This window comes from Entelurus aequoreus, linkage group LG26 (genome assembly GCF_033978785.1).
Source record: "Entelurus aequoreus isolate RoL-2023_Sb linkage group LG26, RoL_Eaeq_v1.1, whole genome shotgun sequence".
Lineage (NCBI taxonomy): Eukaryota > Metazoa > Chordata > Actinopteri > Syngnathiformes > Syngnathidae > Entelurus > Entelurus aequoreus.
In genome coordinates this window covers 18,393,116-18,419,190 of record NC_084756.1, presented here as the reverse complement: position 1 = coordinate 18,419,190, position 26,075 = coordinate 18,393,116, and the positions used below count along the sequence as shown (strand labels likewise).

At 38.7% G+C, this 26,075-nt stretch overlaps 1 protein-coding gene across 1 annotated transcript in view; it reads right to left on the bottom strand.

Moving 5' to 3' along the window:
* Positions 1-26,075, bottom strand: part of iars1 (isoleucyl-tRNA synthetase 1) — a 137,297-nt gene that overhangs the window by 57,696 nt on the left and 53,526 nt on the right. Inside the window, exons 12-16 of the mRNA XM_062037484.1 lie at positions 25,410-25,501; positions 24,650-24,748; positions 14,014-14,140; positions 5,563-5,636; positions 1,800-1,994 (exon numbers count right to left, since the gene is read on the bottom strand). Coding sequence (XP_061893468.1) covers positions 1,800-1,994; positions 5,563-5,636; positions 14,014-14,140; positions 24,650-24,748; positions 25,410-25,501 — 587 coding nt within the window. The remainder of the gene's footprint in view (positions 1-1,799; positions 1,995-5,562; positions 5,637-14,013; positions 14,141-24,649; positions 24,749-25,409; positions 25,502-26,075) is intronic.

Sequence of the window (26,075 nt, the reverse complement as noted above, 5' to 3'; positions counted from 1 at the left end):
TTTTTTATATTGCTTTGTTATTTACATTTGTTATCATTGCTATTATTATGTTACATGATGTGGTTTATTTGTTGCTAATTTATATCCTTTTTTTTTAAACAGTATTTAAAGTTAAGTTTTGGTGGTACAATAAATACTCATGTTTTCAAATAATAATCGTGTAATCAATCGTGATTATAATATTGATAAAAATAACTGTGATTATTATTTTTACCATAATCGTTCAGCCTTAGAACAGCCCATCAGTTTGCACTTTAACAGACATTGTACAGTAAGTGATTGTTTTATTATGTTCGTAGTTTGTATTTCTTGTTTAGCACTTAGCAATACTGCTGCAGTATGCTTAGTGTTTCGCTAAAGCCGGATCTGTTTAGCACACAGCTTCTAAAACTTGTAGCTTATCCTCCTTATATTCAGGCTCAAAAATATAAGGTTCTGGACCTTAATTTGTCCCAAAGTAATCTTTGTTGTCTCTAATGCAGTGGTTCTTAACCTTGTTGGAGGTACCGAACCCCACCAGTTTCATATGCGCAATCACCGAACCCTTCTTTAGTGAAACATTTTTTTGTTTATTTTTTTTCTTCAAATTCAAGACAAAGTTATGTTTTTGGTAACAATTTAGTATAGGGAACATATTCTAAGTAACAAAGACTTAATTTAGAGTTATTTGGACACTAGGGGAACATATTCTAAGTAATAAAGACTTAATTTAGAGTTATTTGGTTAGGGTTAGGGTCAGGGTTAGAGGGTTAGGGTTATAATAAGGCCATGCCGAATAAGGCATTAATAAGTACTTAATAATGACTAGTTAAGAGCCAATATGTTACTAATTTGCATGTTAATAAGCAACTAATTAATGGTGAATATGTTCCCCATACTAAAGTGTTACCATGTTTTTCCACTGGTGCATAAAATGAACCGTGCATGAACATCACCTTGTTCAAACAACAAAACCAAAACAGTGCATAAACTCACAACAAACTACACACCTGCAAACCAGTCAGCTGTTGCCGTATCCGTAATACGGGTGTGTTTTGACCTCCGCCGAACCCCTGAGGCCGACTCACCGAACCCCTAGGGTTTGATCGAACCCAGGTTAAGAACCACTGCTCTAATGGGTTTATGCTGAAAATTAAATGTATTTGTGCTTGTGCAATGACAATAAAGTTTATTCTTTACTTCCATTAAGTTGCCATAATTATTAGTAGTTACTGTTGTTCAATGGAAAAGCGAAGCGTCTGTTAAAGGGGAACTGCTTTTTGGGGGGGGGGGGGGGATTTTGCCTATCGATCACAATCATCATGAAGGACATGACAGGTGGTTTTTTTTATGCATTCTAACTCGTAAAAAAATGGTGAGAATACGTCCTTATCCTTCTACTATCCAGGTGAGATGCATGAGGTACTCAACTGCAACTGCAACATGTGTCCAGCCGCTGTTTGGAGAAAGGTGTCTATTTAAGAGCTTAATGATTGCTTGACTTTGTATTACGACGGTAATAGAACATGTAACTACCTTGTATGAACAGTTTTTCCTTGCGTGTCCTTTCAGTCCTGCTTCCTATCAATAATGCACTGAAGTTTCCGCATCATCACATATTCAAGACGCACCTGCCTGAACAGTGACACTGAAGTCACCGTTTGCACTTGTGGCACGGCCAGAAGACCATACAGATGTGCATTTTTATCAGTCCTACATTTTAGTCATTAAGTTTCTTGTCTTTTTTTCATGGGTTGGTTGTGTGCTACTTGAAAAAGGTTATGGTGTCCATTCATCATCTACCCTCTCTTCCATCTTACCATCCTCTGGTCTGGTCAATGCCCTCAGCGATGAAATCTGCAGGAAAGGAGTCCTCAAACTCCCTCCTGTTTTCAAAGGGATAGTGGACCTGGGCGTAGGGCATGCTGCCACTCTCGAACCAGCAGTCGAACACCTCGGTGATCCTACGTAGGACACCTTTGCCACAGCGCGAGGGAATGGTCAGGTGGTCGATGCTGGAGGGAGGGGTGCATGAGACATGACATTAAAATTTAGGGCAAAAAGACTAGAATACATTTAGTGGCTTCTCTAACACATTTCTGTCAAATGTGAAGTACATTACCGTATTTTTTGGACTGTTAGGCGCACTTAAAATCCTTTCAAATCCTCAAAAATCGACAGTGTGCCTTATAACTCGGTGCGCCTAATGTACGGAATAATTCTGGTAGTGCTTACCGACCTCGAAGCAATTTTATTTGGTACATGGTGTAATGATAAGTGTGACCAGTAGATGGCAGTCACACATAAGAGATACGTGTAGACTGCAATATGACGCCAGTAAACAACACCAAAACTTTTAATGTTCCATTGAAAATAAAGAACATTACTATACACGGCACTCAAAAATCTGTCAAAAATGTTGTAGTATGACTTTGAAGCCGCACCCGCTTGATGGATTGTCGGCCCATTACGGCTACCGTAGTCAGAGATACAAGTATTACTATGGTGTGTGCATATAGACCCATTAGCAGACATATTATCTGGCGCTTTGTTTCACAATATAATGCAATATTTCTTACCTTCTCGTACCTGCTGATGTGTATTTGAGACCTGAATAAGTCCTGAAAATTTGCGCAAGTCCGCCATTGTAGTCCGTGCCGATGCCGTAGTCATAAGCTTCTTCTTTTTCCACTACCTTCTTGTTATGGGACATTCACCCTCTGCTGTTGCCATTTCTAATATAAAGTAGCGTAAAGTTCTAACTTATATCTCGCAATGGAAGCGCTAAAAACTACTACTAAAGCTGACCAAAAAGCCGGATTGTAGTCAGCTGGAGGCGTGTCTTAATGAAATTAAACAATGGATGTCTGCTAACTTTTTGCAACTCAACGCCAAGAAAACGGAAATGCTGATTATCGGTCCTGCTAGACACCGACATTTATTTAATAATACCACCTTAACATTTGACAACCAAAAATTACACAAGGCGACTCGGTAAAGAATCTGGGTATTATCTTCGACCCAACTCTCTCGTTTGAGTCACACATTAAGAGTGTTACTAAAACGGCCTTCTTTCATCTCCGTAATATCGCTAAAATTTGTTCCATTTTGTCCACAAGCCACGCTGAGATCATTATTCATGCGTTCGTTAAGTCTCGTCTCGATTACTGTAACGTTTTATTTTCTGGTCTCCCTATGTCTAGCATTAAAAGATTACAGTTGGTACAAAATGCGGCTGCTAGACTTTTGACAAGAACAAGAAAGTTTGATCATATTACGCCTATACTGGCTCACCTGCACTGGCTTCCTGTGCACTTAAGATGTGACTTTAAGGTTTTACTACTTACGTATAAAATACTACACGGTCTAGCTCCATCCTATCTTGCTGATTGTATTGTACCATATGTCCCGGCAAGAAATCTGCGTTCAAAGGACTCCGGCTTATTAGTGATTCCCAGAGCCCAAAAAAAGTCTGTGGGCTACAGAGCGTTTTCTATTCGGGCTCCAGTACTATGGAATGCCCTCCCGGTAACAGTTAGAGATGCTACCTCAGTAGAAGCATTTAAGTCCCATCTAAAAACTCATTTGTATACTCTAGCCTTTAAATAGACCCCCTTTTTAGACCAGTTGATCTGCCGTTTCTTTTCATTTCTCTTCTGTCCCCCTCTCGCTTGTGGAGGGGGGGGACACAGGTCCGGTGGCAATGGATGAAGTGCTGATTGTCCAGAGTCGGGACCCGGGGTGGACCGCTCGCCTGTGCATTGGTTGGGGACATCTCTGCGCTGCTGACCCGTCTCCGCTCGGGATGGTTTCCTGCTGGCCCCACTATGGACTGGACTCTCACTATTATGTTAGATCCACTATGGACTGGACTTTCACTATGTTAGATCCACTATTGACTGGACTTTCACATTATTATGTCAGACCCACTCGACATCCATTGCTTTCGGTCCTTTCCAAGGTTTCTCATAGTCATTCACACCGACGTCCCACTGGGGTGAGTTTTCCTTGCCCTTATGTGGGCTCTGTACCGCGGATGTCGTTGTGGCTTTGAGCTACTTGTGATTTAGGGCTGTATAAATGAACGTTGATTGATTGAACTACCAGTGTAGTGGGTTGACATTAATCACCCAAGGAACTTTAGTTATTAGAGAGTTCCGGTTGGACGGTTTTTCACGGGACACATTTCCGGCGTTGTTGTTGCACTAGTGAGCCACGGATGAGGAGATGCTGCTCAGTTGTTGATTTAAATAAAGTCTGAATGTCATTAAAACAGTTAGCGCCATCTTTTGACACTTCTTCCACTCCCGTCCTTGCACGCTACACCGCTACAACAAAGATGACGGGGAGAAGACGCTGTCGAAGTTGAGCCACGTAAATAAGACCGCCCACAAAACGGCGCATCCTGAAGCAACTGTCAGAAAGCTACTTGAAGATGGTCTGTAAAACATCATATATGCAACATTTTGACCAAAGAACCACCATTACATGTTATGTAGACCACAAGGAAGTGTTTTCCATTTAGAAAAAAATCATGATATGACCCCTTTAATGCGCCTTAGAATCCGGTGCGCCTTTAGTATGAAAAAAGACCTGACTAGACCCACTCATCGGCAGTGCGCCTTATAATCTGGTGCGCCCTTTGGTCCAGAAAATACGGTACAGACCTGGGGCCGTACTTATCAAGCTTCTTAGAATTACTCCTAAGAAGTCTGCTAAGAGTTGACTTAAGAGTAAATAAATTCTTCGCTGAAAGCTGCACTTAAAAGTTAGTTATCAAGCGTCTTACTCACACTTTCAGCGAAGTGTAGGACTGAATCTTGAGTGTCACACTTAGAGCTGAATTACGACATTACTATGTGCCGTAAACGGAATTTTAGGTGACGTCATTTCTGTGTCCATAGAAATGACCAATCACGGAAGGGAATCCGTTGTCTAAGAATAAAGAAATATCTTGGAAATATTTAAGTGGACAATGGGAGTGTATATTTTGACAATAAACTACAAAATAATACAAAACAAACTAGTCCCCGCCGGCACTCACGCTACCGCTCCCTCTCTTCTATCGCCCACACACTCACTGACGTCACTCACCTCACGGCCACACACATACGCTACTGTCATAACATTTTCTTTCCAATTCATTAATTAGGCAACTAATTTGAAACTGGTGTGGGTGGCTCTATATATACTAGCCCACTGCAGACACATGCAGAAATCAACAAGGAATCGAAAAGTATTAAATCTGTGACAAAAATAATATCCGCTCTGTCTAAACAATACCGTTTGATCAGCTGCTCGTCATCAAAAAAAACAAAACATTGTTCCGTTCCCTGAACGTTCGCGCACGTCTCTCTCGCCTCAGTGCCATCCCCTGCTGGCAACTCCTAACCACTTAAGACACCTCTGAAGGTCTCTTAAATATCGTGGAGAGTAGGAGTGATTCTTAGACTTAAGAACGTTGATAAAAAGCTTTTATTCTTAAGTTTGAGAGTAGGACTAAATTTCGCAAATTCTCAGGACTTAAGTGTAAAATGGCACTCTAAGAAGCTTGATAAGTACGGCCCCTGACTTACGACTCACCTCTCCCGATGCAAATCAGTTACCAGTACGCCGGTCAGCTCCTCCAGTTCGGCAATGGAGCCGACACACACCATCTGATGAAAGAATGAAATAGAAGGAATACTGAAAAAGGCTGCAAAACAAAACTGCATAAACATTATAACACAATTAAATTATAATACAATACAATAAAACATAATACAATAATAAATAATTAGACAAGGAATGTTTATTTATCTTAAGCTGTGATGTTGATAGGATTTCAACGTAGTGAGTGCCTGGCACCACAGGTAGTGATTTGAGTGGGTCCCTGGAAAATTCAAAAGGTTCCCAATTAAAATGATTTATTTTAATTTCTTATATTTGTAAGTGTTAAACTCCTTTGATGGTGGTACGGTATGACATGGTTATAATGAACTTATATAATATTTTCAAAATGTATCTGAAATTAAACAAATAGGACTCTTCTTTCTTACTCGAAAAAAAACAGGATCTTGTATATAAAAAATGGTGACTGCACCTCCAAGTATTTTTTTTAATTTTAGCACATACCCTAAACATTATTATATTTGATATATTGTAGCAGAAGTTTTTGTCGATAAACAATATTATTGTCAGCATTAGTCAATAAACGATATTGTCAGCATTATTTCGAGACCAAATGAAGCACTAACGCAATCACAGTATATAATAATAACAATAATAATAATGCAAGTATTACTTTCAATAAACTTTGATTTCTTTTTAGTTTTTTTTACCATTGTAATTGAAAGGTGAAGAACTTTGCAATGCTCCTCACTAGTGAGTCGCGACGAAAAAAGGCTCTGTCCGTGCACCCTGGGTTGCCAGATGTTGCGAGAGAAACAAGCAACCAGCGCCATGAAAACAAGCCTAAGAGGCCCGACAGGCAACCCACCATAATGTAAAAAATATATACCCGTATACCTTTATTGTTGTACTATGCCTACGCGACAGTAAAATTACAAGTACAGTTAACATAAAACATATGAAAAATTTGACATTTTTACACAGTGTAATGCATGATTTTTACCTAAGTGGCTATTTTTAGCTCATTAACTTGTCTCTTTTGGGACTATATGACACATTTCCTGTTAGCCCAGTGCTTCTCAATTATTTTCTGTAAGCTCCTCCTAAAAAAAGAAGAAAGTGTTTTGCCCCCCCGATGCCAATTGTCTATAAATAGTAACATTTGTCTATGAAATGGTTATTGAGAAGATTTAGAAAATATTTAAAGTGCCTATAATAAAAAAATACATCCTCATTTACCCTATAAAATAAATACTGATTTAACCTATAAAGATTTTTTTGAACAAACTTGAACCATTTGATACTTAAAAATAAAATTCAATAAACACAATAAATAATACAATAAAAGGTGTCAGCAACATTATCTCAAGAGCACAATACATAAAACACGTTAACCAACAAAACAAAAATTTAATAAAACTGACTGTTTTATTTATTTTTTATCAATTTGAAGAAGTTAGGATTAATGGCTACAATGAGTAATTTTTGTAGTGCAGAGCTTTTCGAAACAGGGTTTGAAGTATGATATGGATAAAGCATGTAACTCGGGGTCCCCTGGCATCGCACCACAACCCCCACTTTTTGAGAGGAACTGTGTTAGCCTAATCCCACATATTTGTGCACAGACATGTTCTATTTTTTTATTCTACTTGTATCTATATACATTGTATTATTATTTTTGATATTGTTAGTAACTTAAACTGTTTTGTGTGGGATTATTTATAGTACATTGTGCATTGTTTTATTGTACCAAAGTTTTTTAAGATGAGGGACGTTTCAAAATAGTGATATCACTGTCAAATATGCCAATATTGCACCACTTTTGGAATATTTACAATAAATGACAAGCCAAACGAATGTCAGAATAATTCCCACCACTTGACCATATATTGGTAGGATAGAGTACATCTGAAATATTATGATCCAATCTAACAGTTTTTTTCTAAATAACTATATATATGGCTTTTTTCAAAGAGCCATAAACCCATCTACGCAAACTACGACTCACTAGGTTTGCAAACGACTGGGAAAAAAAATGCACCAAGTCATTGAGACTAAGCAGACTTGGCAACACAATGCATTAGCGGTCCCACGTCCGCCCACCGGCACGAAGACTGTGGATGTACAAACCCCAAAACCAGTGAAGTTGGTACGTTGTGTAAATCGTAAATAAAAACAAAATACAATGATTTGCAAATCCTTTTCAACCTATATTCAATTGAATAGACTGCAAAGACAAAATACTTAACGTTCAAACTGGAAAACGTTATTTTTTGCAAATATTAGCTCATTTGGAATTTAATGCCTGCAATTTCTTACAACAAATTTGGCACAAGTGGCAAAAAAGACTGAGAAAGTTGAGGAATGCTCATCAAACACTTATTTGGAACATCCCACAGGTGGACAGGCTAATTGGGAACAGGTGGGTGCCATGATTGGGGGATAAAAGCAGCTTCCATGAAATGCTCAGTCATTCACAAACAAGGACGTCACCACATGGGCTCAGGAACACTTCAGAAAACCACTGTCAGTAACTACAGGTCGTCGCTACATCTGTAAGTGCAAGTTAAAACTCTACCATGCAAAGCGAAAGCAATTTATCAACAACACCCAGAAACGTCGCCGGCTTCGCTGGGCCCGAGCTCATCTAAGATGTACTGATGCAAAGTGGAAAAATGTTCTGTGCTCTGACTAGTCCACATTTCAAATTGTTTTTGGAAACTGTGGACGTTGTGTCCTCTGGACCAAAGAGGAAAAGAACCATCTGGATTGTTATAGGCGCAAAGTTCAAAAAGCCAGCATCTGTGATGGTATGGGGGTGTATTAGTGCCCAAAGCATGGGTAACTTACACATCTGTGAAGGCCCCATTAATGCTGAAAGTTTTGGAGCAACAAATGTTGCCATCCAAGCAACATTATCATGGACGCCCCTGCTTATTTCAGCAAGACAATGCCAAGCCACGTGTTACAACGTGGCTCCATAGTAAAAGAGTGCGAGTACTAGACTGGCCTGCCTGTAGTCCAGACCTGTCTCCCATTGAAAATGTGTGGCGCATTATGAAGCCTAAATTACCACAATGGAGACCCCGGACTGTTGAACATGCCTAAAGTCACTTAAATAAGCAAACTTGGCAACACAATGCATTTGGAGTGGGTAAATTAGCAGTTCCACCTTTGCCCACCAGGACAAAGACTGTGGGTGTACAAGAGGATTCACTCCGTTCATTTCATTCTGCTATTAAATATGTTTGAAAGCAAGAGGCGAAGAAAAACAAACACACACAAAGACTATGGCAATTTATCGATGGCGGCAACGTTTTTTTGTTCCAATGTTTACACAATTTGTCCACAATGTATTGTTTTTCAAGAGAAAAATGAGGCGTGTCCGTGGGACGGGTGGAGAGTGACTTTCCTGCGTCCTTTCAGATTTTGATGCGTCAGGAACGCAGGATGCTTGCGGTGCAACATCACTGGCCTTAGGCATTAAAAAGAACAGGCCTTATTGGGAAACAGTGATAATTGGATTTTCAAAATTAAAAAACTCATATTTTTATAAAACTTGAATAATAATTATTTGGAATGCATGTAAAAGTGGAAAGTAAGAAGCTCTTTAGTTAGAACACAGGTGTCAAACTCAAGGCCCGGGGGCCAGCTCTGGCCCGCAACATCATTTTATCCGGCCCGCAAACACCTGGAAATGATATGTGTCAAAGTACTTAATATTTTCTCACTAAATGTAATTTATTATTTTGATTTTGACAGAAAAACTATGTACTGCTTGAAATTGCATACCTTTTAAACTTTAATAGTATCCAATATTGCAACAAATATTACAGTATAATATCACTTTCCAAACATGTTTTTGTCTAAATAAAAATACTTAACTTTACAGCAAACTACCCATCAAATTAATAAAAATGAATATCAATTTTACGATGTTCTTTACAGCATATTAGTGTACATTGAAAAAAACTACTACTGTTTTTTGCGTTAAAATTCTTTTGACTAAGCTGCCAGTTTTTTACTGTAAAATATACGGTTGTTTTTAACGGTGTATCACTGTATACAATCAGGGGTGTCAAACGTACGGCCAGAGGGCAGGATCAGGCCTGCGAACAGGTTTTATGCGGCCCGCGGGATGAGTTTGCTGTGTATAAAAATTTACCTGAAATATTTGAATGAAAGAAACATCTGTTCTAAATGTGTCCACTGGATGTCGCAATAGCAATTATTTGTATCTTTGTAGATTATGCTACATATGTCCAAAATAAACCACATGATGTTAGTACATCAGTAAAGGAAAATATTCAAATTAATTAAATTATATACTGTAATTTGATGGAGATAATTTTTTTTATCTTGATAGATTGAAAATTAACACCAATGAGTTGACTGATGAACATTATCACAATTTATTCAGAAAATATAAATAACGACAAATAAAGAGAGTACTATTAACCGCAACATGTAAGTATAAAAAAAAAAAACAATATTAAAAATTTTGCACAATTTCATAATGTGCTTGTTCTATTTTTAAACAAAGAAAACAATCTGAAGTTGTCTTTATTTTTAAGTTATCGTGCCGGGATTTTACCGGCCTACTTGGGAGTAGATTTTTCTCCATGTGGCCCCCGATCGAAAATGAGTTTGACACCCCTGCTGTAAATGGAAAGACGGTACATTTGTTGTTACGGTAGAAAAACTGGCCGCTAAATTGCCAAAATAAAAAAAAGAACTTGCACTGTTTTTTTTCCATTCACAATATAATGTTGGAAAAACCAATGTAAATTTAACACACAAATTCTGGCAACTAAGCTGACAGCTTTTTCCGTAACCCCCCCCCCCATGAAAAACAGAAGGTACTGTTTTTCCATTTACCGTAAAATGTTGTAAAAAACAAAACAAAATATTTTACATTAAAATTTTGTAAATGTAAAATTTTTACTGTAAAATCTATAGTCTACTTAAAACAATATATATAATTAATAATAAATTACAGAGGCAAATTCATACATTATTCACTGTTACAAGCGGCCCTCTGATGGCAGCCATAACTGCCATGTGGCCCTCAATGAAAACCAGTTTGACATCCCTGTGTTAGAGCATCTGCAGCATGTCCCTAAACAGACTTCTAACTAGGCCCATGTTAAAACACCTTCAGAGTGACTTTAAAAAGTAAGGTAAAGTGTTTAATCAGCTCTCCGAAGAGAGCCGACCTATGGATTCTGCTCTAGTTTTGGCAGCACAAGGTAACATGGCCCAGATAGACACGGCTAAACCTTATCTGACACTAAGAGGCCACAGGAAGAGGAACATACAGACTGCTCTCACTGGACCTGAGAGTAACACATATTGAGGTAATAGAATTAAGAAAATCACTTTTTGGGCTGCGTGTGTGAGATTTTGCTGGTGTGAGCAAAGGAGGCACCAGGGAGCAGCAGTGTTCTGGAAACAGCCACAATTCTATTTCCAGCAAGCAGGTCGTGAGCTGCCACTCTTTCAGCTGAGGGAACAGCTCTTCTTTTTTTCTCAAAACCTCAAACAACCTAATTCTGACAGCTCTGTCCTGTCCAGTGCACTTGATATGTCAACTGGATTTGACTACGACCATCCACATAAAACACATTTCTCTCATACTGTCCTCACTACTACTGTAAACGTTCTCTCATCCATTATCAACATCCTATAGTTTCAAGATGGGTGGTCTACAAAAGCAAGTAACCGCAATGGTCACCAATAAGTGCAGAGTCAAAAACAGTCATAAACAACTTTGGCTGTAGGCAACCTCCTGATGTAGTTGTTTTACTGCCTGCACAAGATGGTAGTAGCATATAGTATCTTGTGTGATCAGCTCTGGTTGGGCTACTCTGCATATGCGTTTTAAACTTGTACTGTTTACAATGAGCTCTTCAATGCTATTAATGCTGGCTAAGCAGTTTACTCATGACCCATTATAACAAACGTATCAAATCAAGGCACAAGGGCCAGATCTGGGCCACCACATCATTTAATATGGCCCGCGAAAGCCTGGCATCAATATGTGTCAATGAAGTACTTGATCTAAAAATATTTGTTCTTTCCATTTTAACAGAAAAAAATACATGTACTGCATGCAATTGCAGATATTTTCAACTTGAATACTATATAATAATACATCCATCCATCCATTTTCTACCGCTTATCCCTAATAATACAACACAATAATTATCATACAAACCCCAAAACCAGTGAAGTTGGCATGTTGTGTAAATCGTAAATAAAAACAAAATACAATGATTTGCAAATCCTTTTCAACCTATATTCAATTGAATAGACTGCAAAGACAAGATACTTAACGTTCGAACAGGAAAACTTTGTTTTTTTTTTGCCAATATTAGCTCATTTGGAATTTGATGCCTGCAACATGTTTCAAAAAAGCTGGCACAAGTGGCAAAAAAGACTGAGAAAGTTGAGGAATGCTCATCAAACACTTATTTGGAACATCCCACAAGTGAACAGGCTAACTGGGAACAGGTGGGTGCCATGATTGGGTACAAAAGCAGCTTCCAGAAATGCTCAGTCATTCAAAAACAAGGATTGGGTGAGGTTCACCACTTTATGAACAAATGTGTGAGCAAATTGTCGAACAGTTAAAGAACAACATTTCTCAATGAGCTACTACAAAGAATTGAGGGATTTCACCATCTACTGTCCGCAATATCATCAAAAGGTTCAGGGAATCTGGAGAAATCACTGCACGTAAGCGATGATATTACGGACTGCATCAAAAAGCGACATCGGTGTGTAAAGGATATCACCACATGGGCTCAGGAACACTTTAGAAAACCACTGTCAGTAACTACAGTTGGTCACTACATCTGTAAGTGCAAGTTAAAACTCTAATATGCAAAGCGAAAGCCATTTATCAACAACACCCAGAAACGCTGCCGGCTTCGCTGGGCCCGAGAGCTCATCTAAGATGGACTGATGCAAAGTGGAAAAGTGTTCTGTGCTCTGACGAGTCCACATTTCAAATTGTTTTTGGAAATTGTGGACGTCGTGTCCTCCGGACCAAAGAGGAAAAGAACCATCCAGATTGTTATAGGCGCAAATTTCAAAAGCCAGCATCTGTGATGGTTTGGGGGTGTATTAATGCCCAAGGCATAGGTAATTTACACATCTGTGAAGGCACCATTAATGCTGAAAGGTACATACAGGTTTTAGAGCAACAAATGTTAGGGGCGGCATGGCGTAGTGGGTAGAGCGCCCGTGTCAGAAACCTGAGGGTTGCAGGTTCGCTCCCCGCCTCTTACCAAAAAAATCGCTGCCGTTGTGTCCTTGGGCAGGACACTTCACCCTTGCCCCCGGTGCCGCTCACACCGGTGAATGAATGATGAATGAATGATAGGTGGTGGTCGGAGGGGCCGTAGGCGCAAATTGGCAGCCACGCTTCCGTCAGTCTACCCCAGGGCAGCTGTGGCTACGAAAGTAGCTTACCACCACCAGGTGTGAATGAATGACGGGTTTTTAAACATGTAAAGCGACTTTGGGTACTTAGAAAAGCGCTATATAAATCCCAGGTATTATTATTAAATGTTGCCATCCAAGCAACGTTATCATGGACGCCCCTGCTTATTTCAGCAAGACAATGTGGCTTCATAGTAAAAGAGTGTGGGTACTAGACTGGCCTGCCTGTAGTCCAGACCTGTCTCCCATTGAAAATGTGTGGCGCAATATGAAGCCTAAAATACCACAACTTATGCATATTCATATTCACTGTTACAAGCGGCTCTCTAAGGCCAACCATAACCCAGCCCTCAATGAAAATGAGTTTGACACCCCTGCATTACAACATCAGATCTGTTACGGCTGTGTTGAGCAATATTCTTGTTAACAAATGACCCTTTGGTCAAAGAAAGCTATGTTTTCCTTCTACTTTCTCATGCACAGCAAATCCAAGAAAATGAAACAATTCCTTGCTCCAATTATTGCCTTCTTCCAAAAAAACGACATCTTAGGTAAATAAACAGCGGAGCGGAGTAGAGCATACAGTAACCTGTTTATATTCCGTTATTTTGTAAGTTACCTTCACGAGTAAGATGGAAACAACATTGTGTTTTTCTGTTTGCATTATTCATGTGGCGTTAACAGTGCTGAGGGGGTACACAGTGACGCTACATTAATTAATATTAATTAATTAATATACATTATTATAGGAATTATGGTCACCAAACACCAGGTCATGCATGATAAAAAGAGAAACACAAGCTTGTTACAAATAATGAAAACTACGATTGGTGATGCACAACTTTAGGTTAATTGAGCTACATCAAGTATTTGAGACAATAAATACATTATCCTCCATATCAATTGGTAAAAAACAAACTGTCATGCATGCTTTAATCCCGCAAGTCATATCTTAGCAGTTTTTTGTGTTCCTCTGACCTCCTCATAGTCTTCGCTGACCCACATGGGGATTGGCGTGCCCCAGTAGCGGTTCCTCGAAACGGCCCAGTCGCGAGCATCCCTCAGCCAGTTGCCAAAGCGCTTCTCACCCACAAAATCTGGAACCCTGCAAAACATGGAAAATGACCTGAGTGCACTTGTGTTTTTACAGTACATGTGGAAAGTATTCACAGTGTTTCACTTTTCCAACAGTATGTTATGTTACAGCCTTGTTCCAAATGGGAATAAATTCTTTGTTGCCCTCAAAATTCGACACAAAATACACCGTAATGACAATATTTAAGGGTTTTTGTTTTTTTTGTTTAGACCTTTTTGCAAATTTATGAAAAATAAAAAACTAAGAAATCACATGCACATACTTTGTTAATGTACCTTTGGCAGCAATTACAGCCTCAAGTATTTTTGAATAGGATGCTACAAGCTTGGCACAGCTATCATTGGGCAGTTTGGCAGCACCTCTCAAGCTCCAACAGGTTGGATGAGAAGCATAGGTGCACAGTCATTTATAGATCTCTCCAGAAATGTTCAATCGGATTCAAATCTGGGCTCTGGCTGGGTCACTCAAGGACATTTGCAGCGTTGTCCTGAAGCCATTCCTTTGATATCTTGGCTGTATGCTTCGGGTCGTTGTCCTGCTGAAAGATTAACTGTTCCCCAAGTATGAGTTCAAGTACACTTTTGTGCAGGTTATCATCCAGGATGTCTCTGTACATGGCTGCATTGATCTTTCTCTCTATCCTGGGTAGTCTCCCAGTTCTTGACGCTGAAAAACAACCCCACACCATGATGCTGCCACCATCATGCTTCACTGCAGGGATGGTATTGGCCTGCTGATGAGCAGTGCCTGGTTTCCTCCAAACATGACGTTATAGAGTTACATTTTTGTCTCTTCAGATCATTTTGTTTCTCATGGTCTGAGAGTCTTTCAGGCGGTCCAGGTGGGCTGCCATGTGCTTTTTTTTTTTTTACTAGGGAATGGCTTCTGTTTGGCCACTCTACCATACAGGCCTGATTGGTGGCTTGCTGCAGAGTGGGTTGTCCTTCTAGAAGATTCTCCTCTCTCCACGGAGGAATGCTGTAGCTCTGTCAGTGTGACCATTAGGTTCTTGTTCACCTTCCTGACTAGAGCCCTTCTCCAGTCAGTTTAGTAATATACCAACACACCCATAATATGAACTTGATGCGAAGTATTACTGTTAGGAGATGTGGAACTTTTATTCCTCATAGAAAGTTACTTGCTTTTATTTTTACTTTTCATTATGCCATGCAGTGATGCTCAGATGGTGGTGGAGGGGGATAAATTGTCTTCAATATCCCCCTGTTCGCTAAGCAACGAGTTCATCAATTCCCATTTGTAGGAGGCATTTCTATTTAGGCCCCTAATATAACAATTTAATGATTTTTGGCTAGTCACCTATCCTCAATGCACTCCTTCTAGCCCTCACACGCTCCCTTGTTCATTGCTTCATCAAAATGTAGAATGTAAAAGTGTGTTGTCTGGAAGAGTCACAGAAGTGCCATTAAAAGATGCGCTACTGTGACGAATAAGGCAGAGATGCTGGGGGTGCATGCAGTAGGGAGAAATAAGGACAGAGAAGGGACTCTAGGTTGTGTTAGCAGTTGTAAAATGGTTTGAATATGCTTAAATAATTGGACAGCGGGTGAAGCAGCAGTGAATGAGAAGAAATGGCATGACGTTTTTCAGAATATGAATGTGTTATTTTGACCTGAATATAAGACAACCCTAAAAAAATGTTTTCAATAATTACCGTATTTTTCGGACTATAAAGGTGCACTTAAAATCCTTTAATTTTCTCAAAAATCAACAGTGCGCCTTATAACCCGGTGCGCCTAATGTACGGAATAAATCTGGTTGTGCTTACCGACCTCGAAGCAATTTTATTTGGTATATGGTGTAATGATAAGTGTGACCAGTAGATGGTAGTCACACATAAGAGATACTACAGACTGCAATATGACGCCAGTAAACAACACCAAAACTTTAAATGTTCCATTGAAAATAAAGAACATTACACACGGCCCATTAAAAAATATGTCAAAATGTTTTAGTATGACTTTGAAGCCGCGTTGATGGATTGTCGGCCTATCATGGCTACCATAGTCAAAGATACAAGTATTACTATGGTGTTTGTTTGAGGACCGCAAAATGGCACCCATTAGCAGACATATCTGGCATTTTGATTCACAATATTATGCAAAACCAACTTATCTTACCTTCTGATTTGTATTTGGGATCTGCATAAGTCCTGAAAATTTGCGCAAGTCTGCCACTGTAGTCCGTGCCGATGCTGTAGTCGATAAGCTTCTTCTTTTTCCACTATCTTGTTGTGGAACATTCATCCTCTGCTGTTGCCATTTCTAATATAAAGTAGTGTAAAGTTCTAACTTATATTTCGCTATGGAAGCCTTAAAAAAAACTTTAGTTATTAGAGAGTTCCGGTCGGACTGTTTTTCACTGGACACATTTCCGGCGTTGTTGCACTAGTGAGCCACGGATGAGAAGATACTGCTCTGTTATTGATTGAAGTAAAGTGTGAATGTCATTCAAACAGTTAGCTCCATCTTTTGACACTTCTTCCACTCCCGTCCTTGCACCCTACACCGCTACAACAAAGATGACAGGGAGAAGACGCTGCCGAAGGTGAGCCATGTAAATAAGACCGCCCACAAAACGGCGCATCCTGAGGCAACTGTCAGAAAGCGACTTGAAGAGGATCTGTAAAACGTCATCTATGCAACATTTTGACCAAAGAACCACCATTACATGTTATGTATACCATAAGGAAGTGTTTTACATTTAGAAAAAAATTATAATATAACTCCTTTAATACGCCCTATAATCCGGTGCGCCTTATACAGTATATGAAAAAAGATCAAAAAGAGACCATTCATCGGCAGTGCGCCTTATAATCCGGTGCGCCCTGTGGTCCGGAAAATACGGTAATGTAGTAACAGACACTTTCATAACAGTATGTAAAATATTTGCCTTATTTTGCTCATTTTAAGCAATGTTGGAACTTATTTCCCAGGCACATGTATTTCAGTGTCCAAAGCACTTTCTACTTTATTTAACAATTGCTTGTTTCTACTGTACTTCCAAAAACAAATGGGTGTGTGTTTTAGTCATGGCAGACTTGATAATAGTCCATAGAGATGACAATTTTTTAGACAAAATTTTTCTTTAACCTAAATATACAGAGGTTGAACTGCTGTTTATAGAAGCGAAGCGTTCACGAAAAGAGGGTAAGACAGAGTCAGGACCGGCGTGACTTGACACTGTAAATGTAGAGCTTGAAGCCAAGCTATATTGACAGAAATGGGGTGCATAACCAGAATCAACTGGGAAAAAAAACACCACCAGCCAGCCTGAACAAACAGACAAGTGTCCAACTAGTAAGTCACAATAGTATTGATCATGATACACGCAGCACATCATGCTTGTTGGCACAACTGTAGTACAGACACTGTAGAGATAGCTATGTCCAAACAAAACAATAAATGCGGGTTAATACTTTACAGATACTGTAATATGATTCAGTGTTGGCGTTAACGCACTTTTTGTGTCTTTTTACGCATTGAAATCAGAAAGGACGCTAAATTCCGGAAGTCCACGCATCTCTATGACGCGTTTCTTTTTTAAAATTTTCCGATTATTGCTTTCCGCCGGTGTTTTGTTTACCGTATTTTCTGGACTATAAGGTTGAGCTCACTCACTCCAAAGTAATTGAAGCGTTGGAAGGGGTGATAATGGTCTTAACACGAAGATGTCAAGAAATGCTGTGATTCTGTATGATTCTGGCCAATTTAATTGACCATGTGTCTTTTGAACATTCCATTTGCAAGTGAATGAAGGGCATTCTTACTCAACAGCCATACATGTCACACTAAGGGTGGCCGTATGAACAACGCCAACACGGTCATAAACATATGCCATATAGTGAAACCAAACTAAAAAAAAAATGACAAACGCATTTCGGGAGAATATTTGCACCACAACACAACATAAACTCAACAGAACAAATACCCAGAATTCCCTGCAGTACCAACTCTTACGGGACGCTACACTATTTTATTTGGTACAGGGTGTAACTATAAGTGTGACCAGTAGATGGCAGTCAAACAAAAGAGATAAGTCTCAAGTAAACACCAACATTTTAAATGTTCTATTGAAAGTATAGAACATTACACACGGCGCTCAAAAATCTATCAAAATGTTTTAGTGCCATTTCTAATATAAAGTAGTGTAAAGTTCTTAATTATATCTGTCAGTAAACTCGCCATGAAAGTGCTAAAACATACCGGTGTAGTGAGTATATATTATTCACCCAAGGAACTTTAGTTATTAGAGAGTTCCGGTCGGACGGTTTTTCAATGGACACATTTTGGGATGAGGGGACGCTGCTCCGTTATTGATTGAAGTAAAGTCTGAATGTCATTAAAACAGTTAGCTCCATCTTTTGACACTTCTTCCACTCTCGTCCTTGCACGCTACACCGCTATTGTGTTGTGCATTACAAACTCAAAAGCCATTGAGCTGTTGACTCAGAAGCTAGCTTACAGCCGATCTGTTACTATGGTAGAAAAACAGAACGTCAACGGTTGCTCTTTCAATAACAATGTCACTACAGCTTGGTTATTACGCAGGTTACGGAACGTAACTAAAGTACTGACGTCTATTGAATGCATTTTAGAGTGATTTAAAAGCAGAATGGATTGCTACCATTAGCTGCATTGCTAGCCACCTAAAAGGAGTCGATTATTACCAATTAGAATGCAAAAAAAAAAGCGTTTTTGTCTCTCATAAGATCGTCAAAATGTTTAAAAAGTGCAGTTCAGCTTTAAAATCAAGTTACTTTCTGCTGTAAGTTGGTTCTAGCTACACTTCTGTTAAAATGTAATAAGCACTTAATCTCGTGTTTTTATATACTTTAACTGAGTTTGGGGTGATGCTACACATTTGGGTATCGAATCCAATGCTGGTACTAATGATAGTAAAGATTATTGAATGATTACATTTTGATCCTAATTATAATTAGACAAAAACACAAGATGGCAGTGTAACAATATAACATATAAATTATTCCTATTATTGACTTTGGTTTAAATCCTTTGTTTTTTTACCCCCAAAATCCTCCTGTGTCCAGGGACTTATTTCCTGAATTTGCCAACAATAACAGAAACATCAAAATATTTTTTTAAAGAAAAAAATATCGATCTAACCACTGTTGTAATTTGGTATTGTTACTTTAAATATTTGTATCGATCAAGCTACCTTTATATACATTCAAGAGCTGTAGCTTAGCAGTTAGCATATCCTCCGACAGTGTGTATTGTAGCATGTTAGCTATGTCTTGCCCTCCAAGGATGAAACTTGTGAGAAACAGTTTATTTGCTGGATGACTGACTTAGAAGTGGCTCTGCACTGTGGAGGAACGCTAATATTGCTCTCGCGTTGGCCAATCTTACAATCTATCATTTATAGCATATATTGTCTATATCGTGCAACCCCTACCCTAACTAATAACAGCTAATTGTAGCTTATATTATGGCTATTTGAGGAATCTTTTTAGTGGCTGTGTTTTGCATTGGGAGTGCAAAAAAAGGACTAAGTCCAATGCCATTGTACTTTCCTTAGTATTATTGCTAAGGATCATTGCTGAGCTGTATCATTATTCCATTCGCTGAAACTCACAATACATTCAACTACAGAATCCTTGGCACAGGCACACTGGCCTTAAAATAGAAGTCTTAATACAACGTCCTAATACAACGACTGTATGTAGAGTGGCAACAATGAGAATGATTGGACTAATGAGGAAAATCAGACTATTTGTCATTATATTCAACAACTGTAGAGAAAGTATGGCCAAGCATTAGTTGCCCACTGATTTACTTAGACGAATGCCAGAATAAGTCCTAATAGGTAATTAGCCCTCGCATGCCCAATGCACAAATGTGAGAAAAGAGAGACAAGCCGAGCAAATCACTTAAGGGATATGTTAACAAGCACTTTGCGTTTCTGAAGGGGGTTCTTTTTCTTTTTAGCCTCTGATCATCGAGCGTGAATGTGATGTGAAAGCGCCGTGAACAGGTTTTTTAATTTACATTCCATGCCAATGCTGATGATCTGGGAAACGTTCGGTGACAGAATCTTTCCGAGGTGAAAATCAACAGGAGCAGAAGTGGCGGGTCTAATCACAATGCCTCTTTTCAAATCATTTAACAGGCGCTGGAGAAAAGTTTTTAATTAGAAAGTTGCATATATTTGAGCCTAACAGTTTCCATTCATAATCAAATGATTTTGTTCTGTTTGCAACTCTTCATATTTCAACAACAAACTGCATTATGTGCGGCAAAAAAGACGTTAATATTTCTATCATGCAACATTTAAATATAATTTCATTGAAACATGAATAACTGAGTAGTTACAACATTAAATAGGCATCACATTGAACATTAACAGATGTATTGAACTAATTTGGAATTACATGCCTGCAAAATGTTTCAAAAAAGCTAGCACAAGCGGCAAAAAGACTGAGAAAGTTGAGGAATGTTCATCAAACCCTTATTTGGAACATCCCACAGGTGCACAGGCTAATTGGGAACAGGTGGGTGCCATGATTGGGTATAAAAGCAGCTTCCATGAAATGCTCAGTCATTCACAAACAAGGATGGGGCGAGGGTCACCACTTTGTGAACAAATGCGTGAGCAAATTGTCCAACAGCTTAAGAACAACATTTCTCAACCAGTTATTGCAAGGAATTTAGGAATTTCACCATCTACGGTCCATAATATTATCAAAAGGTTCAGAGAATCTGGAGAAATCACTGCACATGATGATATTACGGACCTTCGATCCCTCAGGCGGTACTGCATCAAAAAGCGACATCATTATGTAAAGAATATCACCACAAGGGCTCAGGAACACTTCAGAAAACCACTGTCAGTAACTACAGTTCGTCGCTACATCTGTAAATGCAAGTTAAAACTCTACTATGCAAAGCGAAAGCCATTTATCAACAACACCCAGAAACGCTGCTGGCTTCGTTGGGCCCGAGCTCATCTAGGATGGACTGATGCAAAGTGGAAAAGTGTTCTGTGGTCTGACGAGTCCACGTTTGAAATTGTTTTTGGAAACTGTGGATGTTGTGTCCTCCGGACCAAAGAGGAAAAGAACCATCCAGATTGTTATAGGCGCAAAGTTTAAAAGCCAGCATCTGTGATGGTATGGGGGGGTATTAGTGCCCAAGGCATGGGTAACTTACACATCTGTGAAGGCGCCATTAATGCTGAAAGGTACATACAGGTTTTGGAGCAACATATGTTGCCATCCAAGCAACGTTATCATGGACACCCCTGCTTATTTCAGCAAGACAATGCCAAGCCACGTGTTACATCAACGTGGCTTCATAGTAAAAGAGTGCGGGTACTAGACTGGCCTGCCTGTAGTCCAGACCTGTCTCCCATTGAAAATGTGTGGCGCATTATGAAGCTTAAAATACCACAACGGAGACCCCCGGACTGTTGAACAACTTAAGCTGTACATCAAGCAAGAATGGGAAAGAATTTCACCTGAGAAGCTTAAAAAGTGTGTCTCCTCAGTTCCCAAACGTTTATTGAGTGTTGTTAAAAGGAAAGGCCATGTAACACAGTGGTGAACATGCCCTTTCCCAACTACTTTGGCACGTGTTGCAGCCATGAAATTCTAAGTAAATTATTATTTGCAAAAAAAAAAAAAAGTTTATGAGTTTGAACATCAAATATCTTGTCTTTGTAGTGCATTCAATTGAATATGGGTTGAAAAGGATTTGCAAATCATTGTATTCCGTTTATATTTACATCTAACACAATTTCCCAACTCATGGAAACGGGGTTTGTTCTTAAGAAAAGGTGAAATAACTGAAAACATGTTTTATATTCTAGTTTCTTCAAAATAGCCACCCTTTGCTCTGATTACTGTTTTGCACACTCTTAGAATTCTCTCGATGAGCTTCAAGCACACCTGTGAAGTGAAAACCATTTCAGGTGACTACCTCTTGAAGCTCATTGAGAGAATGCCAAGAGTGTGCAAAGCAGTAATCAGAGCAAAGAGTGGCTATTTTGAAGAAACTAGAATATAAAACATGTTTTTAGTTATATTACCTTTTTTGTTAAGTACATAACTCCACATGTGTTCATTCATAGTTTTGATGCCTTCAGTGACAATCTACAATGTAAATAGTCATGAAAATAAAGAAAATGCATTGAATGGGAAGGTGTGTCCAAACATTTGGTCTGTACTGTACATCCTTATAGAAGACACTGCAAAAGTTCTTCCAAATATAAACGACTGGTCATGGTAGGAAATCCCTGCACCATGACAGAGCAGTCCTTGAACAGTGAGTTGAAACTGCTACTGTAACTACGGAGACGGATACAGTAACCAACCACCAACATGAAACCAACTTCACCACAAACCTCAGTCGCTCTCCAAAGTAAATGTTGCACATTCTCACTTTATAAAAACTACTGGAGTTATTTGCAGTACATTCTATTGTATGTTATAAAAAAAACTTCATCTCTTTGGGGAAATTAAGTGTCTGTAGCAGCAAAAGAAAGGGAGGACAATCAACAGTAGCAAACAGTTAAAATATAATACAATAAAAATAGAAAGACTCTGGTAACACAGAATATAGTATATGTGTATTATCTGTGAATATTGTATTGTTTTTATACAATGCTTTTAGATAAAAAGTGTGTTTTTGTTTTCAAAAGCCATGTTATATGTCATATTGTGGCGCTTTGGGTGGGGACAAGCACATTATAAACTGATTTTAATGTGTTTCGTTGGGCGGCGCTTTTTTGAGATACATGTGTTTTCGCTTACAAGATTGGTTGTGAAATTTGAGGTACTACTGTACATTATATTTACATGTCTGCACTCTGGAACCCAACAAAATACTTTTAACACTGTCAATTTGAATAAAATACACAGAGATGGTTGGTTGCTGTGAACTTAAGTGCAATGCTTTTAGCCCCACAGGATAGAAATGTATCCTTTACAGTAGCGGTGTGTCTGCGTCAGTCTTGGCCTTCGTATGCGTGTATGTGTGTTTCTTCACCTTCCTAGCGGCTAGTCATTCATCTCAGTTTGACAGTCCCATTACCAGCAGCTCAGAAAAGAGCACTGGGAGCACCTGGGGTAATACAACTTGGTTGGCAAGCCATCATGCAGACTTTGACTCCACATCCTGCTACCCCTATGTAGCATCCTGCACAATTACAAGTACCATATTTTCCAGACCATAGGGCGCACCGGATTATAAATCGCACTGCTGATGAATGGTCTATTTTCGATCTGTTTTTCATATATAAGGCACACCGGATTAAAGGGCGCATTAAAAGAGTCATATTATTATTTTATTTTATTTTATTTTTTTAAATGTAAAACACTTCCTTGTGGTCTACATAACATGTAATGGTGGTTATTTGGTCAAAATGTTGCAGAGATTATGTTTTACAGATCATCTTCAAGCCGCTTTCTGACAGTCGCTTCAAGATGCGGCGTTTTGTGGGCGGTCTTATTTACGTGGCTCAGCTTCGACAGCGTCTTCTCCCCGTCATCTTGTTGTAGCGGTGTAGTGTGCAAGAACGGGAGTGGAAGAAGTGTCAAAAGATGGAGCTAACTGTTTTAATGACATTCAGACTTGACCTAAATCAATAACGGAGCAACATCTCTTCATCCGGAAACAACAAGGCTGGAAATGTGTCCCGTGAAAAACGTTAGACCGTAACTTTCTAATAACTAAAGTTCCTTGGGTGAATAATGTAAAGTATAATATAAGTAAGAACTTTATGCTACTTTATATTAAAAATGGCATCAGCAGAGGATGAATGTCCCATAACAAGAAGACAGAGAAAAAGAAGAAGCTTATCGACTACGGTGTCGGCACGGACTACAAAGGCGAACGTGCACAAATTTTCAGGATTTATGCAGATCCCAAATACAGATCAGCAGATACCAGAATGTAAGAAAAGTTGCTTTTGCATAATATTGCCAAACAAAAACACCAGATAATATGTCTTACTTTATACACACACCATAATACTCTGTTTATAATACTATGTTTATAATAATACTATGTTTAATACGCCGACAATCCATCAAGCGGTGCGGCTTCATAGCTTACCAAAGTTGTGCTAAAACATTGTGATAGATTTTTGAGCGCCGTGTGTAATGTTCTATATTCTCAATGGAACAAATAAAATGTTGGTATTGTTTACTTGAGTCATATTGCCATCATATTGCAGTCTACACGTATCTCTTATGTGTGATTGCCATCTAATGGTCACACTCATCATTACATCATGTACCAAATAAAATTGCTTCGAGGTCGGTAAGAAAAAACAGAATTATGTCATACATTAGGCGCACCGGGTTATAAGGTGCACTGTTGACTTTTGAGGGAAAAAAAGGATTTTAAGTGTGCCTTATAGTCCGGAAAATACGCTAGTTCCTGTTGGTTTTTTTTTTTAATGAAGACATCTTAGCAATGGATTGACTGATTCCTGAGCAGCAGTTACTCATTGCATGTTATATAGAAATAGTCTCACCAGTAACATTGTCCATTGTTGTCAAGAAGTTTCTGGACCATGTGTTCCACCCGGATAAACCAACTGGGCACAGCTTTGTAAATCAGGGGCGTGTCTGACCTACAAATAAACAAATCAACTTGAGGCTGTTGGGTGAACGAAACATTACACATTACACAAGGGCTGCAGGTATCAATTATTTAAGCAATCGAGTAATCTATCAACAGTTTGTTCGATTAATTGGATTAAGCACACTTTATAGTCTTAATGCGTATTAAAAAAAAATAAGGCTAAAAACTATATTGTATTACATGTACATCATCAATATTGATATTGCACTTTTAAGATGTGTGCATATATAAAAAATCATTAAATAAAATGAGGGTTGGACGGATGTCCGCTGTTGACCACCATACAGATCAAAGTTCCAGGCACTCCATAAAGTCTGGATTTTATCAATTTTTATTAGTTACACTCATGATTAATCAAAGCAGCAGAATATAAATTAAAGCTCTTTGCTAATCGAATCAATTGATTGTTACAATACAGTTAAAGACATGTTTAACTGCTACTAATATATGCACATGTCCAATTATTATTTTACTTAATCACATTAAGTAAAACATTAAGTACTTTAGTAACAGAAAACAGCAGAGGAAGGATTAACATTCATAATGATTAATTGATAAGTATTAATTCATATGTATTTACATATATATTTTTCAATATCTATGTAAATGTTCTCATATATTGGTAAGTGAGTTGTCCATCAATGTCTTACCTCCAGCAGAAAGGGTAGCTATGTTTGAAAAAGCTGGCGTTGACCAGGCGACCATTCTCCTTCAGCCACTTGATGATATTCTTGTCAGCATCCTACAATAACCAAAATAGACATGAATTTTAAAAGGATTATGCAAATGTATGAGAAACATTGATGGAAAATAGGACATGGAATGAAAACAATGGAAATGGGGAAAAAAAAGATTAAAAATGCAGGGTCTACAGATTTATATACTGTATGCTAAACAACATCTCCCCCAAGCTTTTCTTCTCATCATGCACATACGCGACTTGTAGAGATGCAGTCCAGCTCAAAGAGCCACGTTCCAAAAAATGTCTAGAGGGTTGTTAGCAAGTTAGCATACAGGTCTTATATTTGAGGTCTAGAGATATATCCATGAAAACTAACAAACGGGGGCTAAAAGACTTTTCTCCAAGCAAGTCAGAGGTTTCTCTTTCGATCACTCGCACAGAACAATGACTTGGGGTCTCATTTATAAAGGCTGCAGCACACAAAAAAGTTGTGTTAAATGTGCGGCAGCAACTTTGACCACAAACGTTGGTATTTATACAAAAATGATATGTAGAAAAGTTTACATACTCCTTTCTCACTCTTTTGACCGATTGTAGAGCTCCCAGAAATCAGCAACGCCAGATAGCCACGAAA